Source organism: Telopea speciosissima, chromosome 4, assembly GCF_018873765.1.
Source record: "Telopea speciosissima isolate NSW1024214 ecotype Mountain lineage chromosome 4, Tspe_v1, whole genome shotgun sequence".
Lineage (NCBI taxonomy): Eukaryota > Viridiplantae > Streptophyta > Magnoliopsida > Proteales > Proteaceae > Telopea > Telopea speciosissima.
In genome coordinates, this window is record NC_057919.1 from 18,779,981 (window position 1) to 18,807,603 (window position 27,623).

Here is a 27,623-nt window from a genome sequence, read left to right on the forward strand (position 1 = left end):
GGTTATGTCTTTCTAAAATACCCAGTTGGGTAATTAGGCCTAAGAGCTTCTACGGCGCATCAGCCTGCGCCGCTCTGTCCTTAATTCACGGCGAAGGAAGATAAAAACTAATTTTAGGCCATTCCCTTCAAAGTGTAATTTGAAATAATAAAACTGCCATTGTTCTGATGGGCTATCTGGAAATGCAGTCTTAACTAAGGTTCCATGTAGCTGGAATGAGAAAGGTGAATTAAACATATATATTTATATATATTGGTCTCAAGAGTTTAGCTTTCTATGTAGTTACAAAAATGTATCTGATAAATAGTTACACAGCTAGTGTTTTCAATTCCTTGTATAATTTTGATTTTGAAATTTAACAGAGGAAGTAAATTATAGTTGATAAAGCATTATAATTTGATTGAAGCCATTGACTCATTAATATTATATAGATGTTAACATCTAAATAACTACGATTATCCATTACTATCCAAACATTTAATATTTATGGTCTATCATATCATGTTATAATATATATGAAAACGAGAGAAAATGATGTACACACTAGTGAGATATAATGAAATCTTATACACTAGCATTATATTGACCGTTGGATGAAACATAATATATATATATATATACAAGAATCTTTATTTAACAATCCACGAGTGAGAAGAGAGTTATCTAGATTACCTACCCTTAAAAGGAAATAAGAAAAAGACAAAAGGTTCCATGCATGATCGTGCACCATACACGGTCCTATCCCCCCCTCTCACAAGAGGGAGTTGAAATGATAAAAAAAAACCTTTCTATTGGACAAATTCGAAATCTCTGCCAACCGTATATATGTCTGTAGAGAAGGGTTTTAAAGCTTAGGACTCTGTAATCATAGAAGAAATTGAGAACAAATGAAATCACCAATGAAGATGATATTATGAATACCATTCTTATATAGGCAATGCTATTGACTACACTACATCAAAACTCTAGGAATCACTAGAAAATAGAGGCTTTCCTTGAGGCTGACCGATCTCGCATGATTCTTACCTGCTATGTGGCAATTCATTTGGGGCTCAAATTTGGTTGACATTATATAATAGAAAAATCAATTATAGACAAAGTATTTACATCATCGTTGAATATTTCATTGTACATTTCAAAAAAAAATCGTGAACAAGTTGTCTACATCATGGTTAATTATTCAGGGGATTTGGGGACCATTAGATTTTTTGGAAAATTTGACAAATGGCTAATCCACATATTATTTTAAACGTTAGAATTATCATCTCAACATCTCCGCTTTCCCCTTGATGTGATGGATGGAAATACATAAAAAAATCCATTATAGATGGTGAGTCATAAGACCATGAATACACAATGGATCCTTTTTACGTTAACAAAACTTACACCTGATGTTTATGATAATAAATAAAATTAAGTACATAGTCAATTATGGGAGAATGCATTGGAAAATAAAATGATAAAAAATCTGAGTATACAAATATTCCCTTCATTTCCAGCTTTATAATTTTCCTCAACATTGTCTTCAAGAATGTAAAAAATCTTATGGATGTTGTCTAGTCAAGGTGGGAGCAATGAAGGAAACTGAGTTGCAATTGTTCTGAACAAGGTTTTTTTTGTTTTTGTTTTGGGATGGGATGGGATGGGAGGGGAGGGGTGGGGGTGGGGGGAAGAAATAGTTTTCTATCGTGGACTGTGGTCTACGCCAACACTTCCATGTGTCTATCTCTCACATCCTTAAAACAAGGGTGGCGTAGGTGTTTTTTCATATGGGGAGGAGAGAGATAGATTCATGGGAGTGTTGGTGTAGGCCACACTCCTGGATTGAGTTTTTTTTCTCATTTATTTAGTATTTAATTTTTAAGATGCTATTGCATTATATATTGTTGGGAGTTATAAAAGTTCATTTTCATATCGATTTATTCAGGTCCTTAGTGTTGGGATCTTCTTCACATCATTGAGAGGGGAGGGGGGGGGGGGGGGGCTCACTGAAAATGAGGTGGTGAGAGAGTTTACTTCTCTCACGCCATCAGTCTCTCATGTCTCTACGATGAGATCTTTTATTCTATTATATATATATATATATATATATATAATATAAAGGGAAAAAGTGAGTGTGCGAAGGATTTTCCAATATCGCATACGAGATGTCTCTTTTTTAATCTAGTTTTTCCACGAATGAAAGAGGAGAGAGAAAAGAAAGAAGAGAAGTTGTTCTATCATTGGGTTGCAGCGTGATTACGTTCTTTCTGTCAAGGGAGGAAGGGAACGTATTAACGGCTTTTCCAGTATTTGTCACTAATGATTTTGAGGTAAGAGTAATGTGATTTTGTGACCCACTTTTGTTTGATGAATTATTCATAATCTAAGAATAAATTTTTCTCTTGATGTTTAATAGCCTTTAGCATTGTCTAGAGAGTATTGTAACTCTATTATTGATTATAGTGGAAACTTTTTGCCTGAATGAGGTTTCAGGGGATTTCCCCTTTCGCTTTAGAAGGGGTTTTCCATGTTAAAATTGGTGTATGCTTTTTCAGTTGGGTTGGTTTGTTCAATGTGTGATTATTTTGCATATATTTGATTATTGTGATGTATCTCCATTAGCAAGCATACAAGTGAAAAAATTGTTTGTTTTTCGCAATACTTAGTGCTTTTATATATTTGAGGAACTCTTTCCACCTAATTCCTGAAGGTCTTGAGTTGAACCCTCCAATATGATATCACAATCCATGATTCCTTGACTCTTTCCATCATATGCTACAATGTGTCATTCCACCTGTTAAGAGCTATAGAGCTAAACTCAAGCATCATTGCTCAAAAAAAAAAAAACAAAAAAAAACTCATGCATCGGTTTGTTTAGGCCGTCAATGCTTTCATATAATTAAGGGCTTTCTCCACCTAATGCCTAAAAGTGTTACCATTTTCTCTTTGATAGTTCAATGGACCGTCGCCCATCTAGGGTTGGATCGGGCCATTTAATAATTGTTTTCTCACCTAAAGCCAGAGAAGAAATATGTTTGGATTCCAAGAAAAAAAAATATAATAATATAAAATTCATGATGACATAATGATTGATTTATGCGTCAGTCTTTTTTTTCAAATTCAATTATTTTTCATAACTTCCAAACATTGCCTAGGAGTGTTTTTTTAACCTAAAAATAAACGAATATGGCAATGGGATCATAATGGCATTTACGTTAAACATATGGGAGAAAAAATAGATTGACATAAATACCCTGTGAACCAATCTCATCCATGTGGGGATCAAAGACTCAAAAGTTTTCTAACCATTTTACCCTTTGTCCATACCACGCTACCGATACGGTATCTGCGAGACTAGTAAAAGCAATACATATCACCCGATATGGACAATACAGTACCGATACTGATACATCCAATATTCACCGGGCCAATCAACGATCGCCACGTGTCACAGACGACCCGCTCCATAGCCAAGGGGAACGAACCGGGGTCCTAGCACCCAGGCGCGGCCTCACCCAGGCGTGGCCACCACTCGGGCGCGGCCTCACCTAGGCGCGGCCACACATCAGGGCGCGGCCTCACCCAGGCGAGGCCACCCCTCGAGCGCGGCCACACATCCGGGGCGCGACCTCACCCAGGCACGGCCTCACCTAGGCGCGGCCTCACCCAGGCGCGGCCACCACTCGGGCGCGGCCTCACCTAGGAGCCTCCACACATCCAAAGCGGCCTCACCCAGGCGCGGCCTGCACCTAGGCACAGCATCGTGGGCACGTGAGGTGGGAGCTACCCATCTATGACCCGATCGTATTGCTAAGACTCATGTCACCACCAGGACTCTAGACCGCTGCTTAGAGGTCACGTCACCCAGACGGATTCAAGCACCAAGGACGTTATCACCACACGCGGGTATCTATCCACCAAGGATCTTGATACCACCAGGACACTCCCTCCCACGGGGAGATGGCTAATCAGGACAGAGCCCCGTTACTCAGGGCCTCTATCCACTCAACGGGACAATCGCCATCAAACTGGGACTCTCCACACCACCATACGCTACTATAAAAGGCAAGGTACACAACCCCATCAGAGGACATCTAATCTGATATTGAATAATCACTATTCATCTGTTTGCGCCAGGAGATCTAACTTTGGCATCGGAGAACCCTAGGCCGGGACCACACCGGTTCTCTCTGTTGACCCCTTTGGTCCACTTGCAGGTGACGGCACTCGCAGGACCGCTCGACGATTTCTTGACGCAACAGATACTTAGAACCATGCACCTACCATGCACGTTGTTTGAATCAAAATCCCAATTCTCATATAGGGTGTTTTAGAAGGGATAGTAAGTTGAATTTTAGACGCTACGCAAGCCATGATTTCAAATTTGTTCATTTAATAAAGCTAATAGATTGATTACCAAAAAATTAAAAAAAATAAGCTAATGAATCACCTGAGGAATTCTAGTTATATTTTCCACTTGGGGAACAAAAACGCTCACTGTCCGTGTGGTTCCCGTGCCTAAACTCATGGGGGTGCGAAATGACCATCCCATTCCCCATGGAAAAACGAAAATCACACTCCCCATGATGTCTTTGTGCACTCTTTTATTGGGCACTGCACATGTGCAAGCCCTAGAGGGACAATTAGTGTTCTCTATTCCTTTTTATTTTTATTACATCCATTGCAAAAGAGTATTTTCGTAATTAAACGTACCATGGGTATTCATGTAAGTACACCCTATAAATCTTTTCTCTTAGGTTGGCCACTAATGCATGGTCATAAACCATGGTATTAGTAATTGTATCCAGCAGACCTTTGCCGATCTAGCACGTCTGTTTGAAAGTAGACTATGGCAGCGTGTCGGCACACGTGGGAAGTTTGGTATTGGACTGTTCGGTATGTATGGGCCCCCTTTTATTGGCACGTATGTGCATGCGCTTATCTTTAGCTGTGTCTGCAGCTTTCTCTCTAGGGATATGGTTGTAATCCATCCCCTACTCTAGATAACCCAGTCAATGGCATGTGAGCAATCTCCACTCCTTGGTTTTGGATACCGTATATCCATATCTTGTGTTTATCATGCTCTCTATCTGTTTTATGTATTTTGTTTTTCTTTGTTTGATGTTGGGCACGCATGAATGAATAGCTTTCTTTTCTATAAAAAAAAAGGGCAATCGTATCAGTCTCGACCGATATGGATATGAATAACTTACATGAATCAAACATTCCCGTATCAAAGTCAATTCGATCTAAAAAATTCACTTTTTTGGTGTTTCATGGATTTCATGTCATTTTGGTATCGATATCGTGTTTTAGAACTATGATCATGGGTGATGTAATCACTTCCATTTAATTAAGCATATAGAGATAATCTTTTTAGCAAAAGGTAAAATGAAAAAGTCCTAATGGATAGTTTGTTTTATGGTAGGTGGGGGAGTTTAATCAATGATTAACAACAATCTTACCATTAACAAAATGATATTAGAGATGTATTAAGCAAATGAGAAGTTAGGAAGCAACTTATTTCAATTCCTAGTGAGTTTCATTTCACTTATGGTGAAGAGATTTTTTGGTTTTTATCAGGATTGAATGAGACTCTTAAGAATAATGAAAACGTCGTGTCATTTTTTTATTATTTTTTTTAACCGTGTATCTTTTTCACTGTGGGTGAAGGAAGATTTCCTTCTCAACTTAAACCACAAAATTTTTTTTTTTTGGTAAATAGAAAATTTTCTTTTTAAAGAAATGGAATGGAATAGGCAAAAGCAAGAGTGGGGGAATACACATTCCCAAGCTCTGCGGAAACAGTCTTATGATAAGAAAATGCATCCATAATGTATACGTAACCTGCACGTGATGTGTACTCTCATGGCGTCAGATTAGAATCCAAAAATAACTTAAATCCAACCGCTCATCGAAAGGGCACGATCAACGGAACGCCGACACCCGCACATGTAGGGAGGGTTCCGTCATTTCAATTTTCCTCTTTCAGACACAGAGAGAGAGAGAGAATCCAACTCCAAATGAACCTACTATAGTCCATGTGAATTAGGTGGGACCCATAGGCTGGCAGTGGTGCCCAGCTCAGACGTTTGATGAGATCATAGAGTATATTATTAGAACACATCAGTGTACTTGGGATCACAAGTCCCTCAAGTCCCCAACCCCAATACGGAAAAGGAATCTAAAGCCGGACCTTCCAGATCGAGTCGGCCCACCCCACCGCACCCGTCTGGTCCACTAAAATAAGTTCTCCCGGTCCCCCCCCCCACAATCTTGGTTCGGTGATCTATAATGAAGAAGCGCAAATATGGAACTTTTGAGAGAGAGGAAGGTGGACCCCACCTTCGGTCTTTGCCTCAAGGGATGGATGGTCCCCACAAGAAAGCATTGCTATCATTTTTATTTGGGGTTCTAATAAAACTGTCTCTCTCCATCAACTCCTCCCCTCCTCCTCCCCCCCACCGTTTCTGGCCTTCCCTTAAATTGCTTTTCCCCGTTCCGTCCTCTGACGGGTAACGTAGATGAGAGGGTCGTCAGGTAGACGGTGGTTGTCACGATCAATGCTAGCTGGACATGCCACGTGTTTAGATCTGGGTGATCAATCGTCGAGAAAATTCGGGAGTTAAGAGTGCCAGTGACCAATCCCCTTTGTGAACGTCGGTGGTACAGTGGCACACAGTTTTAGAGAAAGAAGAGAAACGTCACTGTCCACGTCATTATTCACCGTCCACACTGTCCTGCATATTTGGAGGACAAGTCGGCGGCCAACCGAAGCCCCGACGACCCGACCTGCCCCTTAATTTCGGCAATTATCAAACCATAAACGGCTAAATACCAAAAATCTTAATAGTTTGTATTAATTGATTTGACGTGCCTCTTAGTTCTTTCTAGATTCCATTAATGGGCTTTCAAATGGAAAAAGAAAGGAAAAAGTAGGACCATTATTCGCTGCTGTAATTGGAGCGTTACTGTGTGAATTGTGCGGTGCAGTAGCGGTCATGTGTGCATAATGAAACCAACAGCCATGTGTGCACAGTGGGTCCTACTGTGCACACATGGCCGCTGCTGTGCCGCACAATGTGCACAGCAGTGCTCTAGTTACAACAACGGATAAAAAATCGAAAAAGTAAGGGAGAGAGATCGGGATCCTTGTCCCCTCCAGTTCCCTGTCCAGCCCAGTTTCCCCATTGCCTGTAATAAGGGGGACACAATGACCACCCTACCCCTATCGGAACACTCTGCCTGGGTGGGGTCCACCCTCCCTTATTACAGACACTAGGGAACTGGGTTGGACAGGGAATTGGAGGCGATAATTTTCCAGAGAGATCGTTCGTTGTTTGGTTGTGTAGCACTTGCACCAGCACGAGACAATGAAAACGTGCACAAGAGCGTAATATATATGAGGTTTTGATTTCACAAGGGGTATTAGGATATAGAAATAATTTTGCATGCTTTGCATCAAGGCACAGTGCCATACCGCCCCCCCAGTTAGCGCTCTTTTTTTTTTTTTTTCAAAAAATAATTAGGAAAAATATGTATCATGCTTTGCACTGTGATTTTTTATTTCACTTGGGACTGAACAATAATTTCACATGGTCTTATGTCTATATGAATTTTGAGTTCAATTTCTATTTTTCAAATTATCATATATGAAATTTGGGCTCTTTTTTTCACTTCTAATTTTCACATTTTCTTTATTTGTTTTGTCTCACATCTATTAAACAAAATTGAAGAACTAATTGAGGAATCCTAACTTGATCAATAACATATCTAGTTGTCTCATATGGAATGTTGATTTGCCAATATAATTGTTTCATAGATAGAACATTGTCTAAATAAGTTAGTTGCCCAATTTTAGAGTTAAATTCCAATCACGTTGAACTACGTACAAGAAATATGCGTGAAGACAATTGCTTACTCAATTGGTTGATGCTTATGCCAGTAGAGTGCAGTCGTGTAGACTCTCCTGTCTTCACCTTGTGCCAAAAGACACTTTTCTCCCACTTCCCCCTCTCTCTTGTAGTTGTAGTTGAAGTCCCATTGGACACTTAAATAAGATAGATTTAAAAAAAAAAAAAAAAAAAACTACAATGTGTTTGGGATATTTTAGCTACTTGCTTCTCTTCAATGATTTTATCACAAAATGCCATACGATCAGGTTTATTAGGTAGCAATAACATGAAAACATGAATCCTTTTGCCGGCCAAAAAATTTGAGCCACTCCTAGTTAAGCATGTCATAGATGTTAGGTCTGTATAGGCAGGCAAAAGCCCTTCCTAATAAGTGATAGTAATAATTCCTCTTTTTATTATTTGAGAACAATTTTTAATACATCCTTTCCTTAAAATTGTTCCCATCTCACAGCTTTGTTTGGTATCAAACTTGATTAATATTTTATTGTTCACTTGAGAATCTTCTTAATTGTATCATATTAAAGGTGTTTGGAGGGTGGGGTGGTGGTGAAGAATTAGGCTGTGATTTCATCTAAAAAAAAATAGTTCTATACCTAATTCTAAGCTTAGATAGCAATTCAATCACAATTCAAATCGTCTACGACGCAATTGTTCGTAGCGGCCTGTGCGGCGTAGATTGGGCCGCACGTGCAATGTCCGCCTTACCCTTGCTCGGGCAAGACGTTTGGGCAAGGATAAGGTGGTCTTTGCACACGTGGCTCAATCTGCGTCGCTCAAACTGCTACGGACAGCACGTCGTAGAGGATCTGGATCCATTCAATCATTATGGATGGGTCCATAAATATGAAGATGGTTCTAATTACTTCCATTAATAAAAAACCAACATTGCATGGCAACTTTGGTAGTACATTTCTTATGGTAGGTAAGCTATAAGCTTCAATTGACAAAGAAGGGAGATGAGCTTCTTTGAAGGTGAACCACACATGCAAGAAAATGACAAGTAGAACTATAGGAGTTTCTGTTGCAGACAATGACTCCAACTAATTTGTTCTTGGCCTGATAGAGATTAGATTTCCCCCACCCTATGATCTTTTCTTTTCAGTGTACTTCATCTCTCCCCCACTCCCAAATTTTCTTTTTTTTGGTTGGTTTGTGATGTCTAAGGCTGTATTTGGTAAGCTTTCTTGGATAAATATATTCCAGGTCTAGAACGTGTTATGAAATCTGATTTTTCTTTATGTTATCACTTCAGAATGTGTTTTAGACCCAAAATCTATTCCAAGAATACATACCAAACACAGCCTAAATTTAAAGGGTTTCGACGATATATTACGAAGGAGGCGTCATCAATACAGTTAATGTGAAACACCTCGTGGAGATCCTCTAAAACACACATTTCAGCAATAACCCTCATCTGTTGCATTGCACGATTTTTTTAAAAAAAAAAATTTAAATTTAATAAAAAAAAATGTTTCAAACGGCATTTTGATTAATAAAACCTAAAATATTGAATTGACCAGACAATACCCATATGATGCTTTTTGACTTACCTATGAATGCTTGAATGTGGCAAGCAAATTAAGCTAACCCTAGAATGTGCACTCTAGAGGATCTCAGCTCCCTATGATAGTGGATTCTCTAATTATGTGCATTCCAAGGGTAACCCATGTATTTCCATTTGTTGGGTTGAGAAAAAGTACCAAAGGGCACTTTGGTCAATTAAACATAAAATGTGGTATTGACCAAGTTACCCATATGATGCCTTTTCCTAGTTACCCCTAAATATTGTGGCATGCAGGTTTATCATAGAATGTACACTCTAAATTAAGTATTCAAGCTTCCTATGTGATGGTCCATTGGAACTTGCCTTCCAGGGGTCACCCATGCATTTTGATAAATATGACTAAAACTTTAAATTAACATAAGAGAGAAGATTTCCTACAAGAGCAATGTAAAAAAGAATCTACACTCTACACCAATGAGGGTTGAGAAATGGTATCATTCATATGACTGGGGTTTACATAAGACTCGCATCATCAAAATAGGATAGAGAGTGTCAGTATATATCCTACTTTTTATTATGTGAAAAAGATATAGATGAATCTTTAGGCGGCTCATGTTTCTTTTCCCTTAACATAATTACCCATATGATACCTTTTTATCTCTAAAGATAGCATGCAATACGGACAATATAAAGAACCTTTTGCCTTTCAAAATGAGTGAGTTCGAATTTGCTACCCACATGGGGATAGGTGGGAACAGATCTAAACCCTCCATGGGATGTGAGACCCATCTTTAAGGTGTGGGACCCATCCCCCATGGAGCGGTCAGATCTGATCCGGATTCATTAACAATTTGTAAAAAAGTATTACTAAAATTGAAAGCCAATATTCCTTTGCCCTTTGACAAAGTCTACAGGATCATTAATTTTCCACATGAAGAAAAGGTGATGACAAAACACATGAAAGATTCTGGAAGATTTTTCTCTCACACTTAGATTCCTAGGATGGCATACTAGTCAGCAACAGTCAGCAAAGAGATCCAGGGAATTTTTGTGGGAGAAAATTTCCGTTAATCCCCTAATTAGCTTAATCTATATTTTGCCCAAATTTTTCTATAGAATATTTTTTTCCCCTGATTTCCTTAATAAAATAATTTTTTTACCTCTCCTTCTCCCCTGGATTTTTAGAATATCCACATTACCCCTCAATGGTACATTTTTACTATTTTTCCTTTTCATCATTTAATCTACCTCCCAAGTGGGTAATGAGATGATTTAATGAGATGATTTTACTATGTATTGCATAATTATTAATGGTACATTATCGCTTTAGTGTCTGCATGTAAATTTAACGTCTACACTTTCTCTAAAATTCCTCCCATTGAAGTAGTCGATTAATTAAAGCATCAAATTAATACAGGTAGAAAACGTGCTATAAAATGGTCAATACGTATCACATGTATCAAATACTATAGCTTCTTGCATTACACAATGGCCATGTGGAAGTTAAAATGAAATATAGACATTAAAGTGATAATATAGCATTAATAATTATGTAATACGTAGTTAGGTAGTGAAGCCATGAGAGAAGGAGAGGTACATGCTTGCTCTATTTGAGGGAATTAGAAAAGAAATGTTCTACAGAGGAGAGTTTGAAAATAAATATAAGAAAGTTTATGGGGCTAAAAAAAAAAATTTCTCAACTCAGATTTCAATCGAATAATACCCACATCCTTATATTTATCACCATCCATACATGTCCATGCACCTTCTCATAGTCTCTATATTTACCAAGTTTTATTTTGTTTGAAAATTTAAAAAATTTTACACTCAGTTAGCTGCCGTATAAACTTTTGAGTGACATATGGGTAGTGATCGATACAAGTAGAGGGCGGGCCTTGGTGTAATGATTAAGATTGTTCCATTATGATCAAGTGGTCACGGTTTAAGTTTGAAAACAATCTTTTTACGAAAACAGAGATAAGATTACGTACATTATGACCCTCGTCAGACCTCACACAATGATGGGAGCTTGGTAAATTGTTGGAATGACCTCAAATCAAGAGGCCATCCAAAGTGACTTAAGTCCACAAACCTTTCCCATCTTCCGGTCTGTTTATGTATTTCCAAGACAACTTTTATGAAGAGAGACATATTGCAATCCCCAGTTGGAAGACAGCTAGTTTTATCCTGCTTTCTTCTTTTGAAAATTGATAGGATCTTTTTAAAGCCTGATCACAATCCGCACAGCAATTGGTCATTGGGTTCTTTATTCTCTCTTTCTTTCTTTCTGTTTTTTTCCCCTTATTTAATCCTTGAGCTGTAAAGGCTAAAATTGTGACCATAGAGCTCTATCTCTCTCTATCTCAAACAGTCAAACCAGAGAAATTCTCTACAGGATAAAGCAAAAGCACTTGTAGTAATAATCGAAGTATATATAAGACCATAAATGATGATCGATATGATTCCAATGAGAGAGAGAGAGAGAGAGAGAGAGAGAGAGAGGCCTTTAATAGAGAAAACTTTGCGGCCTAAGGCATAGAATGATAAAAGCAACTATCATTGTCAACATATTTAGCACCCAAATCTAATAATAAACAAGAATTTATTGAGAGTCATTATAGCTAAACTAAAAAGAAAGGAAATCCTTACGTAATAGATTGGATGGAGCCTTGCAGTCTAATCACATCTTAGAAAAATTATTTGTACTTATTAATCTCCTTGTTTAATAAAGTTCTCTACACCTGGAGTGATATGTTCAGATAGGACTATTTGTGACTTGTGAGGTTTGCAATAGTCTAAACAAACACCAAGATTGTGTTGTGTCATTGAATTTAGTCTCATATTGATTGTGCTTAGGTCATGGAATGTCCATATAAGAGGCGGCCAACCTTCACATGATATGATGCGCTTTAAAGTCTTATAGTGAACCTTAGCTAAAGCGGACATTGATATGTGGGGTTTATCGTGGACTGTGGCACTTTATTGGTATCAGAACCAGAGTGTGGGGGAATGCTGTTGGTATGATTCTGCAATGGAAGTTTGGACGTTGTACCACAGAATTTAGTCTCACATCAACTATACTTAGGCTATAGAATGTGCATATAAGTGGCGGCCAACCTTCACATGATATGATGCATTTTAAAATTGTACGGAGAACCTTAACCAAAGCGGACAGTATAGTGGCACGTGGGGTCCATCGTGGGTTATGTTACTTCAAATTGAACATGGTTCACACATCAATATGTTGTGTTACGTCCACAGGCGAAGCTGAAGATGATTCACTATGTAATGCATGAAGTTTATAGTGGAGATCTCTTAAGAACACTCAAACGACGGCAAAAACTCTCTTCTCAAAACCCTAACACGAAAACCCAAAAAAATCTGACTTCTAACTTGCTTACACAACAAGATACGAAAATAGGGTAATACTCCTTCAAGCGGGTTGATCCTATCAACCTAAGTCTCTATTACTACCATCACATGCCCTTTAACCTTTCTTATACTAAACTGGCCTAATCTAACGCCCATATACTAGATCAATCCCCCATTAAGTACATAACAGAGAGAGAGTTGTATCCAGTGGAAAAGTGGAGCTTACTTACGCTGACATTCATCTTTTAAAGATCAATCTAACTATATATATATATATATATATATATATATATATATATAAAATTTAAGGAAAAGAGAATGCTATCTGATCATGTATGGTGCACGATGTATATATATATATAATTTAAGGAAAAGAGAAAGCAATCCGATCATGTATGGTGCACGATGGATGGACCCTACCTCTAGAGGGTTACGATTAACTACCCATATGGGGAGCAGTGGGAACAGATCCAAACCTTCCATAGGCTGTGGGATCCATACCCACCCCATTGAGGGTTCTCATGCATCATCTCTGCAGCAATTCTGCAGAGATGATGATGGTGGTAAACCAGGTGGGTGAGGTGGCAACCATAGGCTGGGTTTAACATATACGTTAGAATCTCCTTTAGTTGTCATGTTGAGGCAGAGAGCAGCGTGCATATAGATATTGTAGTTTGCGGCAACATTGTTTTCTGGGCAAGACCCATAATCTAATAATTCTCTTTCCGACAATAAATCCTTCTCTGTTATTCTCTCCACACCATAGAGGAGCAGATTTAAAATTTAGAGAGAAGGCAAAAATGGAGATGGAGGATCGAATCTTGAATGATCTCCCTCTGGTCGTCTCTGGTCGTCTCTGTTGAATATATATATGATCGTATATTCTCTGCACTGACTCTGTCTCCATGCCTCTGTTGTGTAGATTCATTCATGGTTGAAGAGCAGCTAGCCGTGGAGGGAGCAAGAAAGAGAGAGAGAGAGAGAGACAGAAGAGACAACCTGAAGGGACGGGGATCATGAAGTTGCAGAAAGAAAAATATTACACGTACGAACTCCGGCCCTTAATCTTGGGTCCCTGACTCCTTCTTGGCACTTGCTTTCTTTCATAGTTTCATTCAAAGCTTAAATCATCATGCACCTACGTATTTCTCAATTTTAATATGAAATGATTGAATACCATTTCTTCCCAAGACTCTCACAAGGGTTACGTGTCATGTCGTGTTTTCATCGATCTTCCCTTTCACTACTAGTTGAACCAAACATATATGAGTGTATGATAGTTCATGAAATAAAAAAATTGCATCTATGTTGATACCACTTTGGGCGTTATATGATTAGACAATTATCTTTTGCCCATGTTTGTATTAGTTTATGTAGAAAGTTTTCTTTCACCACACCATGCATCCTAGGGTCACACAAACTTTTATACATAGGGTTTTAGTATGCTCTCCAAAATACCTTTCCTATATCCTCGACTTGCATCTGAAGTCCCATGGTGAATGGATTCCCATTTACCGCAGTCCTTAATTAGTCTATTTATGGTACTACATTATAATCTAATCAAAATTGGTTAAATTAATCAAATTGGAACTTAAAAGTGGTTTTAACCCTAAAAATTAGAATCAAAGAAGCAAAGATATTAACTAATAGCTAGGTCTTGAAAACCATCAATCATGCCACTACCACTTTTCTTTGTTGTGGGGGGTTGGGGAGAAAGGGGAGAGGTTTGGTAAATACATTCTCTAATCCCATACTAATTCTTTACTAGTCTCCATTTGAATTAATATATGATGATGATGATGATGGTATCCATGTGAACTCATAAGATGGAGTTGGTATATATTCGTTTTGTTTTATCCTAAAGAGGAGATAGTTTGACCGGTTAGCCTATGAGGTTACGTGGGATAGGTCTCAATTTGGATTCTCTATTGCCGAGCTGTTCGACAGGACGGTACTACCGAGACACAGCAAGGCGGTGAATGACCGCCTTACCCCTGCTCGGGTAAGGTGCTTGGACAGGGATAAGGTGGTCATTTCCCACCTTACTGTGTCTTGGTAGTACCGTCCTGCCAGGCAGTTGGGCAGTAGAGGATTTGAATCCGATAGGTCTAGGCATTCTAAGGACGTATTTCTGACTTAGTGGAATAGACCCTCCATGGTTTTAGTGAACAGTATCGGATCTAATAAGGATTTAATACGGGGATGAAATTTTGCTGCTACCTGATTTACAACCAAAGAAATGAAGCTGAATAGTCAATTCACGCTGTCTTATGTCTATATGATTTTCTTTAAGAAAGGGGTTTTGTTGACTTACCCTTTGTCTATACTCTGTACTCCGTACTGTTTCATTAATACAAGATTAATATGACATTAACATCGATAACTAGTAAAACCGATATATGTATTGATCGATATGATACCTATACTTCAAATCATAGGAATAGTAATGACTACACCATGGTATATAATATATGCTGCGTTTAGACACATGGAGTGAGTATTTCTACCATTCAGAAGGAGGGGGGGAAGAGCGATTATTTCACCCAAACCCCATGTGTTTGGCGCAGCAACCTGTACCTTCGACAGAAAGAATATTTTGGCCACATGAAGAAGAGAAATAATGGAAATTAAAGAGAGGAATAAAGATAGAAAAAAGAGAAGCACATGAAGAGGCGGGGCATCAGGGCATGGGTTTAATACGTGTCACAGTACTTGTAAAACTTTTTAATAAAGTTTGAAGTACGGAGTCTGGCTTTTGTTTAGTTTTGGTGTTTCATGTTTTATGTCGCGTCCTTCTGTTTATAACCTTTTTTTTTTCTTCTCTACGTTTGACCTCTGTGTCTTATTATTTTTAACAATCATCATCATTATCGTCATTATATTCCACGTGTCGATATATGGTAGTGTTTTCCCATCATGTTGGACGCGTGTCAAGTGTAGGATTCAATGGTGTCAATTCCACGTCAGAAAGTGGTCTCTCTTCTAATGGATACTTTGCTCTTTTCTTATCACTATGCCAGCTGTTTAGATTTCCAACTTTATTTTTCTAATTGGGCCCATTTTATGGGCTTGGATCTTCATATTTCGTGCTTTCCTTTTGGGCTTTATGGACCTTTTCAATCCTATGGATTCACTAGAATTTTGAGTCAATGGCTCAACTCGCTACGTTAACTCGAATTCTTTTAATTGGTTAAAAGACACCCGAATCATAACTGTTGAAAGCCGACCCCATTTAATTGGTATAATATTGTTTTGTTGTTGTATAGAATTTTAGCGTTACACTCTATTAAACCCCAACAGTATAACTCAGTTGACAAGGGAGCATGCCTAAATCGACATGAGTCTTGAGTTTGACTCCTCTTACCCCCTTGGGGCCAGCCCCATGGTTTCTATACTTCTCTTAGGATCCAGTGCTGACCCGATGCGTATATATAGGGGCGTATGTGCGTGCCAGGGGGACTAGTTGGGCCAAAGATCCGAACACTGTCGTTAACAAGAAAGAAAAAAATAGTGTTACCCTCTATTCAATAGAAAACCAACTAAGTTCAGCCACAGGTAAGTCTCACTCTCCCCGACTTATATGCCAAAGGCAGGGTGTCAATTTAGAATCAAAACTGAAACCGATTATTTAAGCCAAACCGAATCGAATTGACACACATCAATTCAGTTTTGGTTTCAAAATCAGGAATCTTTTCTCAATTCGGTTCAATTTCGAACCAAACAACACCGAATTATCCATTTTCAACTGAAATGAAAAAGATGGTCAATTTTCGAATCTTTTCTAGCATCCGAATTGGCTAACTAGGCCCCCAACCTACCAAACGTTTTACTTTCCACACAAAACATTACGGCCTGTGGCTAATTGGTGTATTTCATTCATATTTTTCTTTCTAATTTTTGCGACACATGTGTCATTTTTTATTGATCTACAGATGGGGCTAATTAAGCAATGAAAGTGAGAGGGAACTAATCCATTACTAGCTACTGAACTGAATCATCATATCTTATTTGGATAGAGTATATCATCAATAAGACCAAGAAGAACAACATGTTTCCTCTATATATACACATAAAAAGGTCAAGGATTTGAGGCATCCCGAGGAATTTTTTTAGGATTTGTTAGTGCACGATCCGTCCTGATCTCCGAATGGCTGTACTGACCTACAAAACAATGTATCGGTCAATCCTTGCCGGTCTGGGCCGGTCGATCGAGCTCCGATGCCAAAATTAGATCCCGCACGCACAGATAATTCAAGAATTTGAAAAAAGAGATATCCTTAAACCTATGGCATACCTGGCTATTTATAGGTTTCAAATCGCAGATCGTCATAGGTTTTTATTGACAGCAGATCTTTGTCTTAATCTAGTAAACTCTGAAGTGGAGCGTCTTTTGAGTGGACACCTGTCTTAAGAGATCACGCCGAACGCATGACCCTAGCTCATGTGTCCCGTGTGATTTGGGAAAAGTAATTATCTCTTCGCCTGCGCCTTCTTTGCCTCGGTCTTTTAAATGATCGGCTCGATAAGAACCGGGCCGATCATTTTCTCGGGCCGTGGGGTTTTATTCTCTGTAGGTTTGTACAAGATCGGTTCAACGTGACCGAGCTGACATCGAATAAACCTGGGCTGAACACGTGTCATTACACCATTGGCAGGACTATAGTGGGTACATCAGGATTACATGAGGTACGTACAAACAACAAACTCAGCCTTATCCCAAAATAATGGGGTGTCGGTTACATGGATCCAAACAAAACAAAATATAGAAAATAGAATTATACTAAAAAAATATGAAAATATGAGATAAGAGGGATGGGGAAAGAGATGAAAAGTGATAAATGGAGGATGAGAAATAAGTAGAGAGATGAAAGATAGTAAGAGGAAAAAGGCACAGCCCAACACATCAAGATACTCTCAACTAAATGCATGAGGTCTGTGACATGAATTCTTGCCCTCCAAGGGCTTTGCCCGAGGTCATACTTGGGACCAGACCTAGACTATGCATGCATGTCCTTCCTCACCACTTCTTCTATGGTCATTTTAGGTCTGTCCCTGGCTAGCTCTTTTAAGATTTACATGGGGGCAATTATGATAATTTGTAGTTTTTTGTTCCCCTATAAATTGTTACGATGGGGGGGGGGGTGGATATTAATTAGGGTTGCGTGAGGATGAGAGATTGTAACGTTATTCTGTTCTCATCTCTTTATGAACGTAGACGCCTTATCGAACCACGTACGATACATGTAATGATGTTGGAATGGGAATATTTAGCATTGAAAATGAGTTTTAATGGACTATTACTACTCAAAGATTGTGACATACATAAAAACATGTTTGTGTATAGAGGTTGATGAGGCAGTCACTTTGCTCACTCCCTAGTGGCATTCTTTAGTTTATTACTTAATCTTATCACACATTGCTATATCCTTTTTTTCTTTTCTACATCCATTTTGTTAACAATTATGAAGAGGCAAATCTATTACTTACCCTCTTGTCGGATTAAGTGACAACATAGACACATAGTTTCATGAAAGAATAATCCATGGATTACATGGAAGTACTCATTAATCCTTGTAATATTTCTCATTCTTAGATTTAATTTGTCCTTTCTTATTCCACTCAACTATTGAAGTAAAAAAGCTATTAGAAATATCTAGGTGTATCTTTTACAAATAAAGCAATTAATGTGGAGAGAGAGAGAGAGAGAGAGAGAGAGAGAGAGAGATCCATTGAATCAACTTTAACCGAAAGCCTGATATCTTTGCAACCAAAGCTTACCACTCTCTCTCTCTTTAAAGGGATAAAGTCGGCTCTCTAGCCATCATCCTATCCATTTCTTTGCTATCCTTAGAAAAACGAATAAAGATTGGATACATAATCTGAGTAGATCATCTGAATTCACCTCATCTCCATCGCTACCCATTAACCTCTCTCTCTCTCTCTCTCTCTCTCTCTCTCTCTCTCTCTCTCTGTTTGTACTAAATTGGGCTCAAGGAGATCGAAAAGGATGGTGGAGATAGATATGTAGACCAAACAAGGCAGTGAATCTAAAGAGAACGAAAATAAGAAAGCAATAAATATTGGAAGATCTAAGAAAGCTAGCTAGATCTTCACCTCATCTCTATCCACCGATGCTATTACATATAGAGATACCCAATATCTCTCTAAATTGGATCAAATCAGAAAAAAGCTGACTCTCCTATTCTAGCCCCTTCTTGGAACATACGGCGGATTATGACCCCACTCACTCACTATATCCTCCTCCTCCTCCTCCATTCTTACCATTCACCTTAAAACCTTCATTTCATTGATTCTCAATACAAATTTTAGATAGAGAAGGAAGCTAAAAAGAAGCTAAATATGAAGCTTCACTTTGGATTTTTTTTTTTTTTTTACTTAGATAAGCCATAACATGGCCACACTTTTTGGGGCAACCCCACATCTACAAGGCTTCTTCTGATAAGAGATCTCAAAACAGTCAAAGTTCCCAGCTCTTGTTGTTTAGCTTGTTTGTCGTACACTGTGAGTTAAGGTGGGCCATTATTATGATCTTCTGGTTCATTCCCTCATTCTGTGTTTAGATAAAGATACGTGATCAAATATTGCAGAGGCCTACCCTAGCCTCTTCAATGACCTCTAAGATATCTCTATTGAGCCCACACGTGTGGTTGGATATCTTTTGTTCATTCGAAACTTAATTTTCACTATCCATCTTTAATTATTTATTTAACATGGTATCAGAACAATGATGATGAGTATTTTCTAACCGCTAGAAGATTAAAAACTCTTCCTTTTCTCATCATTAATATGGTATCAGAACCGCGAGATTGAGTATTTCCTAACAATTCGAGCTTTGAGATGAAAAATACTTCTCTTTAATTTATCCAATTGAAGACTAAAAACTCTTCCTTATCCATCTTTAAAGATTTCATTTCCAACCCATCATCCATTAAGAGAGAATATTCTTTTTTTTTTTTTTGATCTTGCTGTATAGCTATCTAATAATACGGCCAGAAACTGGTGGTGAACATAAGATTTTGTGGTTGTCAAAAATTGTTCCACACTTGAGAAGTCATGGTTTACTGATTTCATGTCCATCCATCCATCTTTTTCTAGTTGGTGTGGTGGTCTCTATCGCACATTCTCATCTGTCATCCATTACCTCTCCCAACATTATATTTGGAAAAAATGAGAAGCCAATGGTTAGGTTTCCAAATGTGGGGTGCCTACCATTTTGTAAGGTTCATTCGATCCTTCCATGGATTCTCCTTTTCAAGCTATACATATAATTCTCATTCAACATCACCAATAATTGTTAACTTTGTTCTTCTTATCAGTACTAAGGGTACAGTGCTGACTCAACCCTAATTCCTATGTTTCACCTTCAACATCACCCCTAATTAGCTCACACAGCTATTAATTGTTAGGTATAGTTTAGCTCTTAGTAGAAATGCTTTTTGGAAAATGGCTGACATGTGATTGATCGATAATGGATCCAATAATACAGTAAAATGGTCTCCCTAGTTATCAATGAGATCACATGAACTTGGTCTTCCAAATGGGGTAGGTTGATTAAAGATGGTGGTGAAGGTCACTGAGGTGTATAGCACCTTGTAGAACTATAAGCAAAGAGCTTTTCTAGAACACTAGAATCTCCTAGATAGCAGTACAACACCCAAATGGTGGTGTGTCCTACTCTTATTGGTGAAGTCAAATTTCAGTTTAATCCAGGAAGGAAGTACTGTTGATTCTTCCCTAATGTGGGCAAATTTTTGGGAGTCATGTATATTGGAGGCGTAATTTTGTATTGGGGACTAGGGTTTCTATGTATTGTAACATGTTAAAACGCCATATATAGGGTGTTATTTCGTAAGAAGGTGACGGTTAAGGTTTTTTTGTAAATTTTTTTCGTCAAAATAGTGGAAGTTCTGGTTTATTGCTTGGCCGTGGACGTAACCCGTCTTGGGTGTACCACGTAAACCTTTATGTTCTTTGTGTGTGCAATTCTCTTTCATTTTTCTTTTGCACATCATTGTTCTGCTACGTTGTTAATTTCTAACACCTACCAACATTCCAATCATCTCATACATCACCTAATGTTTCTGTTTTTGATCAAGATACTTATAATAATCTTAGATTGTTTCACTCATGTTTAGAGGTAATTTGAAGTTTAAACGATTGTACATAATTAACATCAGAGCTCTAGTCTGAGATTGTTAGGTACTTGAGCGATACGCCAAAAGCTTCAGAGCGGATGGAGGACGTTAAATCAAGCTCTTTAACCTATACACTAGATCGGGCCCCATTAGGCGCATAACAGATATATTGTAAAAGTAGGATGTAGTACATTACTTTGGGCCTAACACCCAAGCCTAAGGCCAGCCCAAGATGGATATATGCTAGACCCAAGCTTTCCATCCATGCTGAGTATAAAAATCTGTGAGATAATTCATGCATTGGATCTAGTCTCAAATATGCTATGTACTTGACTACAACCTTAGGCTGTGTTTGATATGCATCCTCAGAATAGATTATGGGTCTAGAACGTATTCTGAAGTGAGAAATTAGAGAAGAATTGAGTTTCAGAATGTGTTCTAGACAAAGAATCTCTTCCGAGAATGCATATCAAACACAGCCTTAGGGATAAAAACCCTCTGCAGTATCGGCGGGTGTGCGGTGCACATCCTGCCGCACAATAGAGGCCATGTGTGCCACGTGGCCTCTGCTGTGCTGCAGGATGTACACTGCACACCCAGCGGTATTGCAAAGGATCCTGGTCCCAGCCTTAGATTACTATGGTTCAAAGCACGCTTTGTTGAATTGTATTGTTTTGTATTGATTTAGGCCTAGTTTGGCAACATTTACAAAACGTTTTGACAACGTCCTAGAGCAGGACAATGTTCCCAGAACGTTGCCAAACGAGCCCTTTGTTTCAGGCTTTTGGCCCTCCATGAATGGAATTTCTTAACCTATAGAATAACAAATAATGGTTTCAATTTTGGCCCCTTGAAATAAGATAATTTCATTCCAGATTCTCTATGGGCTACCCAATGGGTGTTTAACTCTAACCCATCCCAACCCGAAATTCGATCATTGGTTTAGTGGCCCAAAATGAAGTTTGAGCTGAGTTGGGCTTACCTTGGCCCAATTATACAAAATAATAAATTTATGAAGGTTAATTCATATAGAAAAATTCCTGGAACCATAGTGTAGGTGACAGGTGGTAGAATGGTTTCTAGCAATGGAAGTTATTTTTTTGTCAAGTGAGAGAATGATTGTTCATTCTGACCATTTGGATAGATGAGAATTGTTAAAATAGACATTTATATATCAGATTCAATTCAAGGGACCATTAAAGTACATGTCCCACTATGTATTGGCCTCCTGCCCTTATCATAACTTTGTCCAAAGTTCTTTATAAACATAGAGACATCATTCATTAATGTTTAATCACACACTAGAAATAAGAAGTACTATCTAATTTGGGTAAATCTCTGTGTAACCATACGTTGCAACAATAAGTTGTCACCATCCTATGTGGCACACAAGTGACAAAACTCATTAATAAGGATAATTTTATTGTTACCCAAAATACTTCCTATTGTACAGGATTTCATTGGTGTCAAATTCGATATAACTATCTATGGTTAAACCAAGCAAAATCACCTCTTCCTCCCCCCCCCCCCCCCAATTTTATGAAGTTTTTGAGACATGAGATCCCATGAACAATGTTAGGATGGGGAGGGGGAGGCCGTCTTACAGTCAAATTTAATTCAAAATTAACATATGGTTAGATGATGACATTGTCTATGGATAATAAATCCTTTTTATATCGAGCAATGATTAGTCACATGACATATATAGCCAATGTGAAGAATTTTTATATTGTGTAATTACCAAACGTCCATTAGTTAGTTAAGACGGATGCGACAAAAATACGGTTGGTTGGTCTGTGGCAAGACTAATATTCCATCTTCTTTCTCTCAGTCTGTTACCCAAACGACTAATTTCCACAGGCATGATGGAGTACCTACCAAGTGGTATGAACTAATCAATAAACACAGAATCAAAGAGTTTAGCATTTTTCACTATCAAAACAAAAATGAAATTATAGGATCCACAAGGTAATATTAACATATGGCCAGATAGAATCAAAATTCATCTCCATGGTCTGACTTTAATTAGACTACATCCTACAGAACTCTACCAATGGGATGAACATATTGAAAGAAGAAGTAAGGCTACGCATTTGTAACTGAGGGTAGTTGTAGGGGTGGGTTGGGTGGGGTGGGGGTTGGCTTTATGGGACGAACATCTTCCTTGTAAATCCAACATAAAAGTTCATGGCATAACTAATTAACCTGTGGCCCATATGGGTGTTGATGTCAAAGTGCGTGCTCTCATTGCCCCCTGTGTGCGCAAGAGCCACACTCCCCCCCCCCCCCCCATACAGAGAACATAAGAATTAGTTGTGCCTTTTCCATAAGCAATTGCTTTTGTTATAAATGGTTACGCCAAAAATCCTAAAAAAATGTATCAAAGTGGGTCGCATATCCGAGGCCTATTATAGATATTGAGGATTTTTGGTTTTATGGAAATAACTTTTACCTTGTAAATCGGATAAAGGTTCACGACTTGACTACTTAACCAACAACCCATATAGGTGTATAGTGCCTCATTTCCAACCCATGCTTAATAGGGGGCTGTACACTAGTATTTTTTTTTTTCTAAACTTGACGAGGGCCCTTAGTCCACTAGGTGGGCGCCCAAGGGGGGGGGCCAGGGTGAGGATTTGTGTAAGGGGGTGGAGGGGTAGTGCCTGCCGGCACCGAAATACGGTTCAGAGGACCCAGTCAAGTGACAAAAGCTCAGAATATGCTTTGACAAGACATGCCTAAACCAAATGAGCAACTTAGTTGTCCGCACTACGCTGCTAGTAGATAAGAGAATTGGTTGTGCCTTTCCTATCAACACTTGTTTTTTAGGCAAATGGTTGCACCAAGGATCCTAAAAAATGGTATCAAAGTGTGGTCGTAAGTCCGAGCCGTAGCTATTGGGGGATTTTTGGATTTATGAGACCAACATAAATGACCTATATAAGTGCGTAGCTCCTCATGTCCAACCTCCGTTTAATAGGGGGCTCTGCACTGGTATTCTGTTTTTTGCTCAACCTAATGAGGGCCTATTGGCCACTAAGTGGGTGCCTAATAGTATGGCCCGAGCTGGGGGGTGTGCAAGGGGTGGAAGAGTAGTGCTTGCAAGCACCGAAATACGATTAAGAGGACTTGATGAAGTGACCAAAGCTCAGAGTATGCTTCGACAAGACATGTCTAAACCAACTGAGCAACTCAGTTATTCACACAATGCTCCTAGTAAATAAGAGAATTAGTTGCACCTTTCCCAAGAGCAATTGATTTTGGAAGTGAGGTCACGTGTTCGAGACCTAGGATAGTTGTTGGAGGATTTTTGGATTTATGGGACTAAATTCTACCCTATAAATTGGACATAAAAGCTCATAGCTTAACCACTTAACTACCAACCCATATGGGTGTGTAACTCCTACTATCCAATACACGCTTAATAGGGGCTCTGTGTTACTTTTTTTTGTTTCTGCTCAACCTAATGAGGACTATAGGCCACTAGGTGGGCACCCATGACGGCAGCCAGAGGTGGGGATTGTGCAAGGGGTGGAAGGGTGGTGCTTGCCAGCACCGAAAATGTGGTTTAGAGGACTCGATTACGAGACAAAAATCCAGAGCATGCTTCGACGAAACATGCCTAAACCAATTGAGCAACTCAATTACCCGTATTGCGCTACTAATAAATAAGAGAATTAGTTGTGCCTTTTCCCTTAGCAATTTCTTTTAGAGATAAATGGTTGTGAAAAGGATCCTATAAAATAGTATCAAAGTGAGGTTGCGTGTCCAAGACCTAGGGTCATTGTTTAGGGATTTTGGCTTTATGGGACCAACATCTACCCTGTAAATTAAACATAAAGATTCATGGTTTTGTTGCTTAACTCATGACCCATATAGGTTCATAGCTCCTTGTGTCCATCCTCCTGTTAATAGGGGGCTCCACACTGTTAGTATTTTTTTCCCCCTTAACCTAATGAGGGCCCATAAACCACTAGATGGGCTCCCAAGGGCACATCTAGGAGTGAGGACTGTGTAGGGTTGGAGGGGTAGTGTCTGTCACCACCGAATTGTGGTTCAGAGGACTCGATCAAGTGAAAAATGCATAGAGCATGCTTCAACAAGATATGCCTAAACCAACTAAGCAACTCAATTGTTTGCATTGCGCTTATAGTAAATAAGAGAATTGGTTGTCTTTCCCATCAACAATTGCTTTTGAGGTAAATGGTTGTACCAAAGATCCTAAAAAACGGTATCAAAGTGCATGAGGTCACATGTCCAAGGTCCCCCTAAGGGTAGGACCCAGAGTGGGGGTGTGCAGGGGTAGTGCCTACCAGCACCGAATTGCAATTCAAAGCACTAGATCAAGTGACCAAAGCCCAGAGTATGCTTCAACAAGACATGCCTAAACCAACTAAACAACTCAGTTGTCCACAATTCGTAGCTAGTCTCAGTTGGTAAAAGACCAACTAAACAACTCAGTTGTCCACAATTCGTAGCTAGTCTCAGTTGGTAAAAGACCAACTCCTCAAATAAGCGGTCATGAGTTCAAACCACCTTGGGGCCTATCCCCATCCCTTAATTCCCCCCCCCCCCATTATTATACAAGCTCTTAATCCAACCAAAAAAAGAAAGAAAAAAGAATTAGTTGTCTTTCCATCAACAATTGTTTTTGGGATAAACGACTGCATCAAGGATCCTAAAAAATTTTATCGCAGCGAGATCAGGTTTTTTTTTTTATCGATACCTACTCTATTATATCCTATTCTATGGGGGAAGGAACGGTGAGGAACAAGAGGCTCAAACCCGAGATCTCCTAATAGGATGGGCTTTACCGCCTTTACAGTACACTACCGATTATGCTAGGCAATTGACCTCAAGTGAGGTTGTGTGTTCAAATCTAAGGGTAGTTGTTGGGGGTATTTTTGGCTTTATGGGACCAACATCTACCCTGTAAATCAGATGTAAAGGTTCATGGTTTAACCACTTAACTCGTGACCCATTTGGGTGTATAGCTCTTCACATCCAAACTAGGGTTAGTAAAGGGCTTTGCACTGCTATTAAATAAGAGAATTAGTTGCAACTTTCCCCCATCAACAATTACTTTTGGAATGTGTCAAAAAAAAAAAAAAAAACAATTGCTTTTGGAATAAATGGTTGTGCCGAGGATCCTAAAAACAAATTGCTAGCCCACTTGAATTGTGTATTTAGTTTTGATGATAGCAAACATTGTAAAGTCAAGACTACCAAGGCAATTGCCCAGGTTCAAGTCTTGAGAACGGTCAGTTTGCGAGAAAAAAACCCTAAGATTAGGATTGTCTCCAAATTCACCCATCCCAAAACCTTAACTAGGCAAGACTAGCACTGGGTTATGGCCCTTATATTTGTGGATACTTTATGTCATATATTGAAGAGTCAATGGTTTATTTTTTAAGGCTGATTTTGACACATGGCAAATCCAAATCGTTTTCCAACTATCCCAAGAGTTAGAATTGCCACATCACTTTTCTATGTGGCAAAACTAGGTGCACAAACCAAGTAAGATACATATTTTGCACAGACCATGAGACTTTTTGCCAAGTTGGTATTGAATGCATAAACGGCATCTCTTGATGGGTAATGAATGATCCATTTAAACCTAATTGTTAGAGAACATAGTTAAAACTTATATAAAACACATATAATACTGCCTTATAGTATTATGCCATTTTATGTGTTTTCCTCTATAGAACCCAAATATAGGAAGAATAAGCATCTTTTATAAAACATTATGGAATGTGTATTCATTTATTTTTCAACCCAATAAATTTTATCATTTTAAAAAATTAAAAAAATATATAAAAATCACACCTGCACGCATGCACACACACACACACACGCACACGCACACATGAGAGACAGACCTCAAACAGGAGGATGTAGGTTGTCCTTGGAATCCAATTCTTACAAATAAATCTCCTAGAAATCTCATCTGATTACAATGTGGGGACGAAAACCCAAAAACAAAAAAAGCTTGCAGAACATAAAAAAAAAAAAAAATTTTAAAAACAACCAACATTGGAGAAGTGAAGTGGAGAAAATCAATGGGGATTTATCCTCAATAAGCCATGATAAAGAGTGGTTCATCTTCAAAACTACAATAATACCTATATGGGTCTGTCTCTCTCCACACCCCTGTGGAAATGACCCTCCAGCCCTCCCCATCCCACCCTTCCCCATTGGGCACAGCCACTAGCTTACCTGGAGCCGGCGGCGTGTCCAACCCTTGCCCTACCTATATATACTTTCAAAGATGTATTCCATCTCAGATCATTCTACTACCTGTTAAATCTTCTCCCCCCCCCCCACCCCCCACCAAGAAGGAAAAAAAAACTGTAAAAAGTCTTAAAAAACCACCGCCAATTCAGTAGCTTGAAGCCCAAAAAAGAGGGCAATCACCCCTCCTCTCCCTCTTCTCTTAGACAAAAATGACTTCAAATTTTGCACATAAATTGTTTTCAACATAATTTTTCAGATCAGCATCCCCGTTGAATCTGAAAGTGTATAATGCTTGCCTCTGTGTCAAGCCAACTGGATATAATCTGTAGATTTTAAGTTCATCCCCTCCTCTGATGCTCTCAGGTCTTTCCTCTTTCCAAATTGGTATGTGATTCACAGACTTGAATTTAGTGAGAACAGCAGACTCCAAGGCTACCAAGGTCAAATTGCTGGACC

The 27,623-nt window shown here is 38.8% G+C and overlaps 1 protein-coding gene across 4 annotated transcripts in view; it reads right to left on the minus strand.

Moving 5' to 3' along the window:
* Positions 1–3,039: 3,039 nt before the first annotated feature.
* Positions 3,040–27,623, minus strand: part of LOC122658527 (glycoprotein 3-alpha-L-fucosyltransferase A) — a 52,594-nt gene continuing 28,010 nt past the window's right edge. For 2 of the 4 annotated variants that reach the window (XM_043853530.1, XM_043853528.1), the window contains exon 7: positions 27,201–27,622. In XM_043853530.1, the coding sequence (XP_043709465.1) occupies positions 27,367–27,622 (256 nt within the window). In that variant the 3' untranslated portion in view covers positions 27,201–27,366. Of the gene's footprint in view, positions 3,074–27,199; position 27,623 lie in introns of those variants that run through there. The other 2 variants (XM_043853529.1, XM_043853531.1) reach the window with 2 other exon arrangements.